Source organism: Dysidea avara, chromosome 9 (genome assembly GCF_963678975.1).
Source record: "Dysidea avara chromosome 9, odDysAvar1.4, whole genome shotgun sequence".
Taxonomy (NCBI): Eukaryota; Metazoa; Porifera; class Demospongiae; order Dictyoceratida; family Dysideidae; genus Dysidea; species Dysidea avara.
This window is the reverse complement of record NC_089280.1, coordinates 23693724-23709656: the sequence shown is the minus strand read 5'-3', so window position 1 is coordinate 23709656 and position 15933 is coordinate 23693724. Positions and strand designations below refer to the sequence as shown.

The following is a 15933-nucleotide window of genomic DNA, read 5'->3' as shown; positions in this document are numbered from 1 at the left end:
ATAGGGTGACTTGCTTCTTGCTGAACTGTCTATAAGATTAACTGTTTGCAGCTGAACTCCCTACAGAATAACTTGCAATGTAATAGAATTCTATAATGGAGTAAATAAATTAGCTGAATGCTCTATTAGGGTGACTGTTCTATTAGAGTATCTCGATCTCGCATATGTTACACGTAGTTGGCTTTGGAATCATAACTCAGTGGTTTGTAATCCGATTCTTCTGTACTACTGCAAGGACTTTCTATGATGATTATTCCAGCTTCACACCGATTTTCAGCTCACTGCTCTAAGCGGTTTGCCTAGTAGGCGTGAAAACTAATAGTTTTTTTATTCATAAACATCGATCGCGTAATTGTGACACAGGTTGGGTTTTGTGTCATATCTCGATGGCCTTTAACTGGATTCCTTTCAAACCACAAAAAGGCATTCCTATGATAGATACTCCATCTACATAGCAATTTTCAGCTCATTCCGTCAAGCGGTTCACCCTGTGGGCGTGACAGACCTTCGACCTTATTTTACGCAAATAATCGGTCATAACTCGGTGAATGTTCATCGGATTCCTACCAAACTTGGTACTGAGATTCGCCTTAATGAGCCCTTTAAGCGTGCCAAATGTCAGCCCGATTGGAGCACGAATTCGTGTTTTATGGCGGATTTTGCAAAGTGTGCGAAAAGAAGAAGAAGAAGTAGAAGAAGAAGAAAAGAACGAAGAAAAAAACCCCAAATTTTGGCCGATCGTATCTCGGAAATAGATGGAACGATTTTCTTCAAATATGGAATGTGGACTCGCCTACCTAGCCGGCACTTCTGTAGCAACTTTGGTTTCAATCGGATAAGGAATCACGGAGCTACAAAGGTGTGAAAATCGCATTTACTATCTTCCTGTAAATATACTCACGGTGTGGCGCGCCGGCTTCCTGGGCCGCACGACACACTACCGTGTGTCTTGATAAACATGTTAACAGAAACCAGGACAAAATTAGTCCAATAGAACACTATACACATAGTACTGATAAAACAACAGTTCATTTGCAACCATAGTGTGTTTTGAGCACTGGAAATTATGAGACAGAAAGATTTAACCTTGATTTTTTACTTATGAAAATTTATTTTAATTCTTCAATATATGAAGAAGTGTAGGTTCATGAACAATTGATATGGCCTTAATGTATTTACCCAACTGGTGTGGCATGCTAGCTTCAATGGCCACATGACACACTACAGGGATGGATCCAGCAGCTGGCAAGGGGAGGGACACAAACAGGCTAAGTTGTAAGTGGTTGGGGAGACCCAGATTCACTTGCAATTTTGAGGCAGCAAAAAATCACCTCTTAGAGTATCTCAGTGTTGATTTTGCCATTTTGGACTTTGCAGATGGTATTAATGTTTTTAAAAGCAGCAACATGATAATTATTGTAGAGGTGCTTAGTACACATGAAAGTGTTGAGTGACAATTTTACAGCTAGTTTGACTGATTTTCTTTGATTTTAGGTGAATTTATAACAATGCTAGTAAAATGTGCACATTTTCATGAGTGTATAAATTGATCATGGCCTGACATAAAATTCAGTAGCTATATTAATCAATACTACTCCACAAGGTAAAGGGGGGGAGGGCATTTGTCCCAAATTCCCCGTCATGGATCCACCATTGCACTACTGTATATATCTTGATATAACTGTATAGTATATAATATTATTGTAATTAGCAATAACATTTTAATGTTCCAAGTTGTTTGTTCTGATGGTTGTCACAATGGAGGAACATGCAGTTCACCAGAAGTGTGTACATGTGCTCCAGGATGGACTGGTAACAATTGTGAACAAGGTGAGAAGAGATGTTGGTATGAGTAATATCTACCTCATGATCATTTTCAAGACATCAATGAATGTAATGGTGATCATGAGTGTGATCATGGCTGTACTAACACTAATGGATCATTTGTGTGTTCATGTGATGATGGGTATCTGTTAAAAGCTGATGAAAGGACATGCGAAGGTAAGGGCTAGGTGGTACCATATTTGAATGTCTTGCTCCTGTCTTATTGTGTAGCTATTCCATATGTAATTCAGATTTTTTTCACAATGTTTTGTATCATTAATGATGAAAGCAAAGTTTTACATTATTTACAGCAATTCCTTAGTTTTCAGGACATTAGCTTTGTAAGTTAGTAAGTAGCTAATAGCCATATTTCTGTCACTTACATATATAGATATAATGTATCGGGTGAGCTTTAACCTGGATGATGGGTGAGATAATGAAAGTCACCATCTAATAGTATGTACACATTGAGCTGGATCCTCCAAAAGCATTTAATAACTCATGGATGCAATTACACATGATCTTTAAATTTGGCTCACTTGTAGCATGCTTGACTGGCTAAAAATATTCTTTTTATTCAAATGTCTGACACAATATTTATGGCTAATCAAAATTTCCACCGTACATTTCCTATAGAGGAAGCCATAAAATACTGTGTCCATAACAGCCCTTTCCCGACCTTGTAACATAGCCAAACCATACGTGTCTGTTGTTGACACCTATGCTGTCACCACTACTCATCTGGTTGGCTGAAATGTTTACTCTCTTGAGAAAAAATCCACTTTAATTTTTAGCTGTTTTTCTGGATCCAGCTCAACTTGTACATACTACAGTCGTAGGCAGACTGCAAGTTACATGTATGTGCAATAGATACTCAAACCCAGCTTCAATGAGTGAAATTCACACGCTGTAGAAGAATTTAATCTGAATATTTTTTTATTGTGCATATAACTTCTAAAACTGCAATATTGTGCACCTGTATATTCACATGATGTCCTTTATCATACATTTTCCATTGGTTGTTCCCACTCATCATGTGTTCTTAGGTGTAATAATTATATATATATTAATTTATTCAGATATCAATGAATGTCAAACTGATAATGGAGGATGTACACAAACATGTGATAACACTGATGGATCTTATCAGTGTTCTTGTCTGAATGGATATGAGTTAGCAAATGATGGTCACAACTGTTCAGGTATGTATGTGTAGGGTGGATCCAGGGTTTGACAAGGGGATGCACCATGACCAAGGTAGTGAACAGCTATAAAGCAGAGGTTTTGGGGGGAGGGGGGGGGGGGGGGTGCAGTCTCCCAGAAGCTATTGGTATTTTACATGTTGAAATTTTAGAGAAGCTCTGGGCACAAAGTCATAGTGATAATCACATACTATGTTTCTGTGTGGTCTACATTGATCAAGAGCTGCATATAGGGATCAGTGGCAGTGTGAGTTCAGCTATAAGCCTAAAGTAAATTGTCATGTTGCAAGAATGACATATATACAAAGGATCGGATAAATTTATATTGAAAAATTTCCTTGCAGGCTACATAGCTAAGTGTACCCATGAGTTGGTGCTGCAGATGCAAGTTTTCATATTCAGTGGAGGATTCAGTTACATATAGTGACTGTTCTATTAGAGTATTTGACTGACTGCTCTATTAGAGTATATCTTAATCTTGAGTATAGAATTTTTGTGTGTATGCATGTGTGTGTTGGGGGGATCCACCACTGCTATATATCAAGTGACTATATAACTGCTTTAGACTCTATTTCACATTACACTCAGATTACTTACCTCACCCATGGCTGTTTCTGCTGTAGGCTCAGCAAAAGCGGCTGGTTTTCTTGCAATAATACTAATACCATGGCAACTGTGCATGCTCACACGACAAAATAAGTGCCCTCGTTACATCACTGTATGTGAAAAAATGTGTACTCATTGGATAAACCTAGATCATGAACATATGTTATATTGTGCCTGAAAGCATGGAGTATATTTGAAAACAAGATGGAGTATGAGATTTATTACCCACCCAAAACAGCCTCAATAGAGTTTAAATGGGTATAAAGCTAATGAAGTGATAACCAAATAGCATGCTTGTCACTTAGTTCACTAACTGCTATGAGCTTCATTTTCTATTTTTGGACCAATGATGTATACACTTACTCTGTGTTGGCTAAACAAATGGCTTGTTTTTACTAGAGCATATCAAATTTAGCATTAAGGATAACTGCCTATCTACTGTAGACACATTACACGTGCATAAAAATATTAGTTGTTTTGTGTATCATATGCAAATTGCGTAACAGTACTTTCTAAATTAATGATCGCCTTCCAAAATGAAAGGTGCCTGCCAAAAGATCTGCTAAAAGCATCATAGAAAAGCACACATCTTATGCAACAAAAGCATATTCAGTGGCGGATCTAGGATTTTTAAAAGGGGGTTACTGAAAGTTGGTATTGCTGAATAAGGCATCTGATGAATTTCTACAGAAAATGTTTAGGTTTTAGAAGCTCTGAAATTGGACTTTTAGTTAGCAATTACAATAAATCCAATGCTTTAATTAAACTGTAAATACTATAGCTAACTATAGGGCAAAGATGGTGACTATAAGTTGTAGCTTTGATTGCTCTATTAGAGTAGTTACTTGACTACTCTATTAGAGTATCTCGATCATTTTTAATGCAGTGGGAGATGAAAAGTAAAGTGGTGCTGAGGGTTTAATCGCTATAAATGGTGTCAGTTAAGTGCAGTTGCATGCATGCTACTGAAATACATAGGTATATAGTTGTTTGATATGACAAATTGTCAGTACAACAATGTGTATGTATTTAGACTTCCACTGAGCTAAATTTAAAAGGGGGTTTCTGTCGAAACCTCAGAAACCCATCTAGATCCACCACTGATATTAAAGCAATGGTCTTCATTTATCTAATGTCAAATCTATAGCATTAAAACTTTTTAAAAATCTCCAATAATATTATTGAATATTTAAAAAATAATTTAAAAACCCAATTTCTTGGTTTATCTTCTTGATGTTTGGCCTATCCACAGTCTGGAGTTTAAGCCAGCCAGCCAATCAGTCAGTCAGTCAGTCAGTTAGTCAGTCTGTCAGCTAAATCAGTCAAAAGCTAGAAGCTAGGTCGCACATAGTACAGCCATCATAAGTGTTTTGTAGTTCCAGTAAGTGTCTGCCTTTGTGCTTTGCTTTTGCTTCCATCTTCAATCTAAGAAATTATCATCATTTTCATGCAATGAAACCATATAAAGGCATTAATTTTCAATATCAACACTTTGCTTTGAATTCCAGAAAATCAAACACTTGCACTACTGTAAGAGAAGTAGATAGCTGCACATATAACAACAACTAGAGAACAGAGCACAGCTACCAAGTGCCTGAATGATCTAACTGACTTCGTTGTGGAAGGCATGGCACAATCATCATGCTCCTTATTGATCAATCACATAGGACACCTCTACTAGAAGCTTGGTCAGGACTAGCAGCAAGACAATACATGTGTTTCATCACCAGGATAATTTTAGGTAGAAGAGTATGTGGCTTGGTATGTATGAAATAAGTCTTTCCCACTTCATTGTTGGTGAAAATTTTGATTGACCATAAATATTATGTCAGACATTTGAACAAAAACATTTTGAAATAGTTTTAGTGGGTCAAGCAGCACTACAAATGAGCCAAATTTCCAGATAATGTGCAATTGCATTCATGGGTTATTAAATTTTTTTGAGGATCCAGCTCAACACGCACATACATACTATAGTAAAGTTAATTCATTACTGTGCTCTTGGGATAGTTTGTAGTATTACTATACAGATGTCTTGATATCCCCACACATGTATATTTGTCACAGATATTAGAGAGTGCCTACGTGGCCTTCATAACTGCTCTCAAGTGTGTGTGGAACTAACAGGAGGGTTTGTGTGCAATTGTTACACTGGGTATCACTTGCTAGCAGATAGAACAACCTGTATAGGTTAGGCATATATGTGTACATCAGTGTTCAACTAATATAGTATTCTGTTTTAGATATTGATGAGTGTTTACAAGGAACAACAGGATGTAATCAAGATTGTAGGAACACTGAAGGAAATTTTATTTGCACATGTTATGTTGGATATCAGTTACATCACGATAATCTTACTTTGTGTGTTGGTATGGTTCTTTACAGCTGTAATAGCAATTATTTTGTATATTTTGTTTAAGATATCAATGAGTGTGTGGAGTCCAATGGAGGCTGTCAACATGTTTGTGAGAATGCTATTGGTAGCTATGCATGTACATGTCATAGTGGATATGTACTTGGAGTGGGTGGTCACCATTGTGAAGGTACTGGTACTCTAACTATTAACTGACTGCACAAGTCCTTGTGAATGTACATATATCATCTTCGTGCATTTTTTGCAAGTGTACATAAGGAAAGCTTTTAGCTGCTCTAGTGTGTATACAATGAAAACAAAATCTTGACTTTCTGCGATTAATTGTGACTACTATTTCATGAGCTGTATTAGATCACTGTGGAGTTAATTTTGTATTCCCAGACTCCTCATTTAGTGCAGGGTCTTAGTGTAATTGGAGATAACTTGGGTGCTGGTAATATTTAAGTGATAAGCCCTTTGCAATAAAAACGGTGGTATGGCCATGCTAAACTAGGGAAGGAAAAGTATTCTTTATTATTGCTGGCATCATACTTCCTACAGTGATCATGAACTCTTAGACTAGTAGAGTTCTCAAATCATAACTTGTATCAAGTATCAAGCATTATCAATATTTAGTGCTAAAATGTACATCAGAACTACTCTAAGATGTAAAAATATTGTATGAGTCTGCTTTGTTATGTTATGCTGTACTTTTAGTAAAGTGCTGCTATGATACCTACATACAGTTTCAACATTTTAGATATCAATGAATGTCTAACTGATAATGGAGGTTGTACACAAACATGTGATAACACTGATGGATCTTATCAGTGTTCCTGTTTGAATGGATATGAGTTGACTAGTGATGGTTACAATTGTACTGGTCAGTAAATGGTTTGATGTAGTTTGACATTAAAACATGTATTCAGTTGTTGCATGTCATTCTAAAGTATTTTTTTATCATACAGTGTGGTAGTGCTGTATAGTAGGATTATGAAGATTTGCATGTCTAAAAGGTATTAACCAAAAACCAACCTAGCTATTCCTTCACAACAACTTAGCAGGATTGGTTTGGCATAATCTAACCCCAAATGCAGGGTTTATTCTGAAGGTGGGTTCTCACCACTGACTCCCCTGGATACAGTAACTATTGACCCCCACTAGATTTATACCTAAGCCTTGATACATAGTTAGAAATGAAAAGAATTAATATGATCTCTCCCAAAGTTGTACAATCAAATGGTCAATATTCATTAGCATCACAGTAAAATTCATCAAAACCATGTATAACTTTTTTTGGGGGCATACCTTAGCCTCATGCTTTACATTTTGGAATGAGCTTTGAAAAAATACAGAATCCTACAGAACCAAACACACCCCTACATTCCAAAAAGTACTTTTCCCTCCCCCTATGGGCTCAATTCTTCATTGGCTAATGTCAAGGTGTGCCTTTCACCAAATCCGGCAGTTACAATGCATGCTTGTGTCTCCTTTGTGTCCTATTTTTTTCTTGGCTACCATTCCATTGGTGTCTTGTGCTGACTATCATGGGAATCACTGTAATTCCTGTGGTAAATGGAGGATTTTCTTGTACTGTTTTGTATTGAATACTGGACTGAAAAGTAATGGAATGGCCACATCGGCTTTTCAATGACTGATCTGAATGTGTATTTAATGTTAGGTGTCTAGCATCATTCTTTCCTTTGATACAATATGTACACATTAATCAGTCAGTGCTTTAAAAAATAGACCCTTGGTTATCTGAACCCCAATGTGTTTCAGGCAATGGTAAAAGTGTTCAGATTAGTGAATAGTTCGGATAACTAAGGTACATACATTTATACACAGATCTCTGTTGAAATACTCTAATATGACTTACACCTGTACTCAGCCATTTTCAATTTCAAGTGTATAGATAAAGGAGGGTTCAATAACCGAGGGACTACTGTATAAGAAAAAAATAGGAGTTTAAATTTGAATAAAGATCAAAAGAAATAAACCAGGGAGATTGTCTATACATGCCCGCAGCTATACTAGTGGACATTTAATCCCTACTTCAGTCATGCTATTGACAGTGACTGAAGTAATGTTCACGAGTACAGCTACAGTGTAGATGCATGAGCTCTCTTGTTTATTACATAAGTGGTGGGAAGGTGTTAGAGTTGGTGTTGCCCAAGTAGTATTAGTGTATAAGCACACCCAGCATGCTAATTCTAGGGGGTCTGGGGGCATTCCCCCACAGGAAAATTTTGCGATTTAAGTGCCAGGAGATTGCATTTTATTTTAGCAGCTAATTAAATACTATTTAGTTTAATACATACTTGACTGTTGTATAAGGGAGACTGCTCTATTAGGGTGACTGCTCTTTTAGATATCTCGATCTAGTCTGGAAACTTTGCAAGAGTTTATCTATTGTGCAATACACCTGTAGAATTGGGGATGCAGGAGAATCCTTCTGTTGCCTATGTGTTGCTTTGTATTTCTGTGGTCTTAATTTTAAAAATCCTTAAGCTGATGTTATAATGTGATAAATACTATCCCACAGATGTTAATGAGTGTGAGAGTTTCCCCAATGGAGGATGTGATCACATTTGTACTAACACTATTGGTAGCTACTACTGTTCTTGTCATGATGGATATGTTCTTGGAAATGATGCCTCCAGTTGCATTGGTATGTGTGATACATTGTGTGTGGCTAATAGTTACTGTTGTGATTCAGATATCAATGAATGTCAAACTGATAATGGAGGATGTACACAAACATGTGATAACACTGATGGATCTTATCAGTGTTTTTGTTGGAATGGCTATGGGTTGACCAATGACAGTCGCAGTTGTACTGGTAAGAAAACTACCACATATTCTAGTGTTTATAGAGAGAATCAGACCATCTTCTTCTTTGATGCAATGTATTTGTTTCAACATTACATTTGCTCTCTTGATGATATTGGTGCCATACTAAAGTGTGTTAGATCATGACATATAGTATCTACGTGAAACATTTCTTTCCGTAATTTAATCGGAGTAAACTTTTGAAGGGAGCTTACTTGAAGTTTTGATGTGGTAACATATTTCCTGGACACATTTCAATGTCTAATCACATTGACATGTACACCTGATGTATGGTTTAGCTAATCACATCTAAATTGGTATTTAGTTGTAACTCTCAACTATATTAGGCCACATTAACCTAGTTATTGGTTTCTTATCTACAAACACTTGAAATATGCAGAAGGATGGACTTAAATAACTGAATTAGACAGTACACATGACTTACAATGCAACTGCTTTAGCAAATTTTGTGTAGAATTTTGTGGACACTGAATTTTAATTGTATAATTTAGTTCTGACTTGGCTGTTAGGGCAAGCTGCTGGTAAACCAGACTAAGATCAGTTTTTGGTAAATAATTTGCCTCCTGATAGAGCTGAGAAGACATGGTCAACTTTAAGAGTAGGATATCATCAAGTAGTGTAACCAAGTTTAATATGATTTATTATCAAGTTCACTGCAAGTTCTCACTGAAACTTTATCTGGTTTGAAACAGGAAATAGAAATACATTGATTTTTTATGTGTGTTGCATTAGAATTCTCAAAATGTACACTCTATTAGAGAGCATTAAACAACACGATTGTAATTACTGCTGTACATATAAAGAAATTTAATGTGGGTAAAACCAATCCCTAATTCAACCTATAACTGGTTTTGGGTATATAAAGTACAAAAAGAAGCAATTTTTTAAAAAAACTGGTAGTGGCAAAGAATTGGTTGCAATGATGTTAATGCTAATGACTATTAATGGTGTGAACATTGTTAACATCATTGCAACCTTTTTGGTTGCCGCATTTGATTTCACACTTTGTGAACCTGGACCTTTTGAAAGCCACACACTTTCTTTATGACTACTTTGGCATGAATATAATTATTATGATTAATAATGACATTTTTAATGTTCTAAGCAATTTGTTCTGGTGGTTGTCTCAATGGAGGAACATGCAGTTCACCAGAAGTGTGTACATGTACTCCAGGATGGACTGGTAACAATTGTGAACAAGGTGAGTAGAGGTGTTGGTATGAGTGATATCTACCTCGTGATTATTTTCAAGACATCAATGAGTGTAATGGTGATCATGAGTGTGATCATGACTGTACTAACACTAATGGATCTTTTGTATGTTCATGCGATGATGGTTACCTGTTACAAGCTGATGGAAGGACTTGTAAAGGTAAAATATGGTCCATTGTTTTACTGAGATAAATTATTTAGCACTTCTGTGTAATTATTTAGCCAGTTTAGTCAGTGGTTTGATTGACCCAGAAATTAATCTGATAAAAGTTAGTAGATTTTCAAATTAAAATTAATCATTGTCATTACTTCAATTCTCCTGCGGATGGCTAACTGGCAACATACTTACCAAATTAACAGTTCACCTGAGTAGTGAAGCCACTGAATATAATTCTCAATAATTAAACTATAGATGTAAACAGTAGGTTAGTATTCACATTATATGGTTTGGTCAGTTGATTTATAAATCTGTGTAGATAGTGAAATTGATATAGTTTTGATGTAAGGGAATGGTGCTTAGGAGTGTTGAGGTACCCCTAAATTTTTAACATGCATGCATGTAGTCTGGTGGCGCCTGCCTCTTCTCCTAAAGCAGTAGGGCTGGCCACTCTTAGCATTATTAATGATGGAATGCAATTAAAAAAATGATGTCACATAAGTAGCAAAAATGGCACAACTTACATACAACCATATAATGTAAATGATAGTAGTTAACTGTTTAGCAAAAAGACTTCTCAATTAGGCTTCAGATAAGGCCACATCCCAAGTACATCAGTTCCAGCTACAAGGCCTTTAATTGCCTTCCTCTTTTGTTCTTTTAAAGAATGACTTATAGGCAAAAATGAACTCAATCTCAATTACATCGCATCCTTACAAAACAATTAACTTATCTACACATTACTTAATTTATGGTAACTCCAAAACAGATGTTACGCAAAATACAATTTGATTGGTGTTGGTGTTACCTACTTTTCTGTAACACACTACAATTTTGGATGCTAGAGTATCCAAATCCTTCCTCTCTGCGAAGGGATGGGTGCCACTGTACTAGCCAGGCCTTCATCTAGGAAAAAACTAAAGGGGAGAAAACACAGTTTTTCAGAGTAGGGGGAGTGGTATTGTAAGCATATCGGCTGTGCTTACTTATATGTGCATGGAATCTAGAGGCCATACCCACTAGACTGTCAGATTGCTTCTGGTTCATTTTCAGGTACAGTACCTGAGAATAACATGCTGCTTCAGAAAATTTTGCATTTTAAACTCTCGTAGATCACTACTGGTGCATTCTCAGGTACCTGAAATGTGACATGTCACTCCAAACGATTTTATACTTTAAACTCTCTTAGATTGATTCTGGTACATTCTGAGGTACTTAAGAATAAAATGCAAATCCAGGAAAATTTTGACTCCCATAGATTACTTTAATTTGGTGCATTCTCAGGTATCTGAGAATGTGATATGCTGCTCCAGAAAATTGTAAACTTTTGTAAATTGCTTCTGCATGGTGCATCCTCATGTACCTGAAAATAATGTACCAGTCCTGAAATTTTTGGATTGTAGACTCTCTTAGATTGCTTCTGATGCATCCTGAGTAGTTTCGTTTAAACTATTGCTTAAAATTTAAAGGGGTTGATAATTTGTCAAGGGGGGCAAGCACCCCTGCCCCCCCCCTGCTAGCATACATAGGCCAGCTAGGTAGTTGTATAGTAGAAGCTAGCTAGAAGTGTAAAACACCTATATAATGTATCCTCTTAGTTTATAATTGAATTTGAATGATAAGAATTCAACATAGCATCATTTCTCTAATAGAGCAGTCAGTAATTCTAATAGAGCAATCACACAGCTGTAATATAGCATTCAGGTAGGTGTGCCCACTTTGCCACACTTGCTATATATAGCTATGCCTATGGTGAAATGAACCAACTTCTGCAGCCAGCCATATAAGGGGACTACCTAAAGTATGAGAGAACCTGCCTTATTACGTATGTTATTCCAATGTGTCGAAAAATGCTGATTATTATCACAGTGTCAAAGTATGCCAATTTTTATAGTAATTCTCTAGATATTTACTCTGTAAGAAAATAATTAATAGCCATTTATGTATGTTGGTGTATAGTTGATTGGAGGAATAAGGTGAGCTCCATCCAATGTGGCTGATTGTTGAAAGGGCAAGAAAATTGGAAGTCACCGTATCTGTATACTGAATTATACACTATTGGGAGCTCACAATGAGCAGAAATTTGTCATAATGCAAAGCAGAATGGTCAAAATTGCTGTGCATATCATGGTTTCTCAAATTGCTAACATAATTATCATGACTGCTATGACAATAATCACTTGCAGCATTGCAAGTCAGCATCATTTGTGACTGGATTGGAAAATGATCCAAATCGCACATTAGAAGTTTCAAGATTAACAGTTTTAAAGAATTCAAGTCAGTATAACTTGCCAAGGATAGCAAGCACACGTATGAAATTTACACAAAAGATGCATCAATCTATTACCTTTCAGACCACTTCCAGTACTTGTAGCTGCTTGCAGAGTTTCCCACCAAATAAGATAGAAAATCTGAGCAGTTGGATGAGCAAAATAGTATCATGAGTGCTCACAAAGAGGTGGAGGATGGAGGTGGCAGGGAGGGAAAGAGATAGACTTCTAAATGGAGGCAGATGATTGGAGTCCAGACACGAGATTACAGGGCTGTGCTGGCTCCTTAGTGGCTGATATGTAGCAAAATCAACAGAAAAAACGTCTGGCCAACATTATAAGGCCATCCACTAGTATACCACTGATTCTTACCAAACCCTTCACAAGGCCAGATACTGCCATTCAAGATCTCTACGTCACCCAGAAAAGTTGTCTGTTAAAACCAGTTTGAGTAGTACTGAGTGTCAAAAGTAGTAGTATGATAGTGTGTTATCCACTGGTAGTGTTAGTTTGATTTTGCCTGATGTGCGATTTGGATTGGTTTTATAAAATCTGGTCACATTTCAGTGGCGGATCTTGGGGGGGGGAACAGGGGCATGTGCCCCCCCCCCCCCCCCCCCCCCCACCTTTGTCCTTTAAAAAAAGCATACAAGATCAAGATACTCTAATAGAGCAGTCAATCACTCTGATAAAGCAGTCACAGTGTTCATGAGGCAGTGTAGCTTAACTAGGAAGCTATGAATAAGAATCTGAATAAGGATCTTTATATATACTTTATAGTATTAAGGACAGCCATTATTGTTGTGAGTCTTGTGACCTTTTTTTTGGTCTTCAACGTTTTTTTCAGCAAAGTGCAACCCCCCTTTCCAAACTCTGGATCCACCCCTGCATTTTATCTAAATCTACATACTAAATGTTATACTTACAGTACCTGCCATCTTCAAAAAAATTCTGACACAAATAATGGCATATAATTATATGTTCTTCAGTGACTTTTACATGTTAGTATAGCGGCGTAGCCCCCAAAATTGGCAATATTGTGCACTTTTTCATAAAGCCATGAAACTTTCCACATTAATCACATAGTGATTTAATTTGCCATACATTAGTCTCAATAGTAGGAATGCCCAAATCGCATGGCCTTGTTTCTGTAATTGCACTGTAAAGTAACCAATAAAATAGCAGAATAACAGAAGCCTTTTAAGTGCAAAAGAAAGTGATATGATGTATAGCCAATCAAATAAGCTGACAATAGAAGCCTTTTAAGTGCAACATGTGTAGACATTCTGAGTAGCCAACCAGAATTGCTGACACATGAAGCCTTTTAAGTGCAACAACTAATGATGTAATACAAAGAAGGATGGTGCAATCACCTGGTAGAAGTTAATGGCCACATAGAACTGGATAGATGTGTACCACAAACCACGAAGGGTAGTCACTATGTGATTAGTAGGCAATCACATGCATTTTCGTGCAATTATGGAATAATTGTACTTGTAACAGCCAAAATTGCACTCGGCTTTGCCTAGTGCAAATTTGACTGTTACTCGTACAATTATTCCCTAATTGCACTCAAATGTGTGAATACCTATACAAATAGTACTCCTCATGACATGCATTTTTAGATATAGTGCCATCGCTGAGTTGACCTTTGGTGACCTTTACAGCCATTTTTGTACAGAAAATTGATCATTTTTATCTTTAACTCTCTGAGGCAATAATTAACTTGTTAAAACATGGTACCAAACAAAAAATCTTGCTGATAGAAACAAATTGGTTTTTATTTGAAGTCAATTGGTGATTTCATTACAAAGTTATGATCATTTTTACTAACTGCAAAATTTAATAAATTTACCTGCCCTCGAGGTGTGAATTACCTGTGGGCAGATAATTATGCATAAATTTATCAAGTTTTGCAACTAATAAAAATACTCATAACTTAAGAATGAATTCACCTATTGACTTCAAATAAAAACCAATTTGTTTCTATCGGCAAGATCTTTATTTTTGGTACCATGTTTAACAAGTTAATTATTGCCTCAGGGAGTTAAAGACAAAAATGATCAATGTTCTGTACAAAAATGGCCGTAAAGGTCACCATAGGTCAAATCAGCGATGGCCCTATATCTAAAAATACATGTATTGAGGAGTACTATTTATGTGAAAAGTTTCATGGCTTTATGAAAGTGCACGATTTTCTGGTTGTGCCAGTATACTATGTCTAGTTGGTTGTCTTCTGGTTAGGCATGAGTCAAATATGCACAAAGATTTTGACCAAAATGCTTTCAGAAATTTCCCAAAATTTTTACCCATAGTCCCATAATGCTCTTCAGCATTCCCATTATGCTTGCATTATGCTCCTCGGTTACCAACATTTCTTGGAAAATTTTAACTGGTGAATGTCCTATTAGAGCAGTTTGCTACAAAGTTGACCGTTCTATAAGAGAGTATCAATCTAAGGAGCTAATTTACAATGCACTTGAGTGTTTTTATTGCAGTTTCCATTAACTGTTCTATTAGGGAGTATCAATCTATTTTCATGGAATTAAACTCCATTTGAAATATAGCATTATGCTGGCTTAGCACTCTGGCTTATTATGTTTTTTATTATGCTGGCATATTTGACACAGGTCTACTTGTGGTGGCCTACATGTCTCTAGCTAAATTATTATACATTGTCCAAGTTCTTCACTCATGAAGAATAAAGAAATATGGAGAATGTACAATATGTTTTGTAAGATTATTATTATAATTATGTTCTTAGGTGCAATGTATAAATCGCCCATATAATTGCAGAGTATAGAGCCCAATACAAATTATGAATTTACATTTTATTCACGTAGATGTCAATGAATGTCAAAGTGATAATGGAGGATGTGCACAAACATGTGATAACACAGATGGATCTTATCAGTGTTCTTGTTTAAATGGATATGAGTTAGCAAATGATGGTCACAACTGCTCAGGTGTGTAAATCTGTGTATTAAATATTAACTGTGTATATGAGCTCTACAGTGTTGTTTGCATGCATGCATTATGTGTGTAAGTAAATGTTGCTTTGTGCATGGTTATAAGTTACACTTTACACACTAGTCAATGTTGTCATGTATTTCATCTTTGAACATTACTTGCTGGTTTGCTATTTTGGATAGAACCTACCTGTGGCCCTAATATTGTATTCTTGTTGATGTTTAGCTAAAAAGCAGAGAAAGTAATTCTGAGGGCAATAGTAGGCAGAAATGTAAAATAGTAGTACTGCACAATGGCAGTATTCCTAATATAGGACGATCAAAGTGCTAAAGTGCACTTTACTTTCCGAAATGTAGTAGAAATTCTGTATGTAAAATAACAGATAGTTATGTGGATAAGATTATAAAATGGATGCTATTCAATTTTTGGAAAAACACAGCTGTGAAAATTACGTCAACTTTTTAATGAAAAACAGCCAGCTTGATC

General features: G+C 36.3%; 1 protein-coding gene across 4 annotated transcripts in view; it reads left to right on the top strand.

Annotated features, from left to right (window-relative positions):
- The window catches only part of LOC136266716 (fibrillin-1-like), a 69456-nt gene that overhangs the window by 26724 nt on the left and 26799 nt on the right, over positions 1 to 15933 (top strand). For all 4 annotated transcript variants that reach the window (XR_010706243.1, XR_010706242.1, XM_066061722.1 and 1 more), the window contains exons 11-22: positions 1735 to 1830; positions 1882 to 2001; positions 2904 to 3026; positions 5700 to 5822; positions 5876 to 6001; positions 6053 to 6175; positions 6746 to 6868; positions 8531 to 8656; positions 8705 to 8827; positions 9944 to 10039; positions 10091 to 10210; positions 15321 to 15443. Coding sequence is in view for 2 of the 4 variants with exons in the window: in XM_066061722.1 (XP_065917794.1) it covers positions 1735 to 1830; positions 1882 to 2001; positions 2904 to 3026; positions 5700 to 5822; positions 5876 to 6001; positions 6053 to 6175; positions 6746 to 6868; positions 8531 to 8656; positions 8705 to 8827; positions 9944 to 10039; positions 10091 to 10210; positions 15321 to 15443 (1422 nt within the window). In the remaining 2 variants the exon portion in view is untranslated. The remainder of the gene's footprint in view (positions 1 to 1734; positions 1831 to 1881; positions 2002 to 2903; positions 3027 to 5699; positions 5823 to 5875; positions 6002 to 6052; positions 6176 to 6745; positions 6869 to 8530; positions 8657 to 8704; positions 8828 to 9943; positions 10040 to 10090; positions 10211 to 15320; positions 15444 to 15933) is intronic.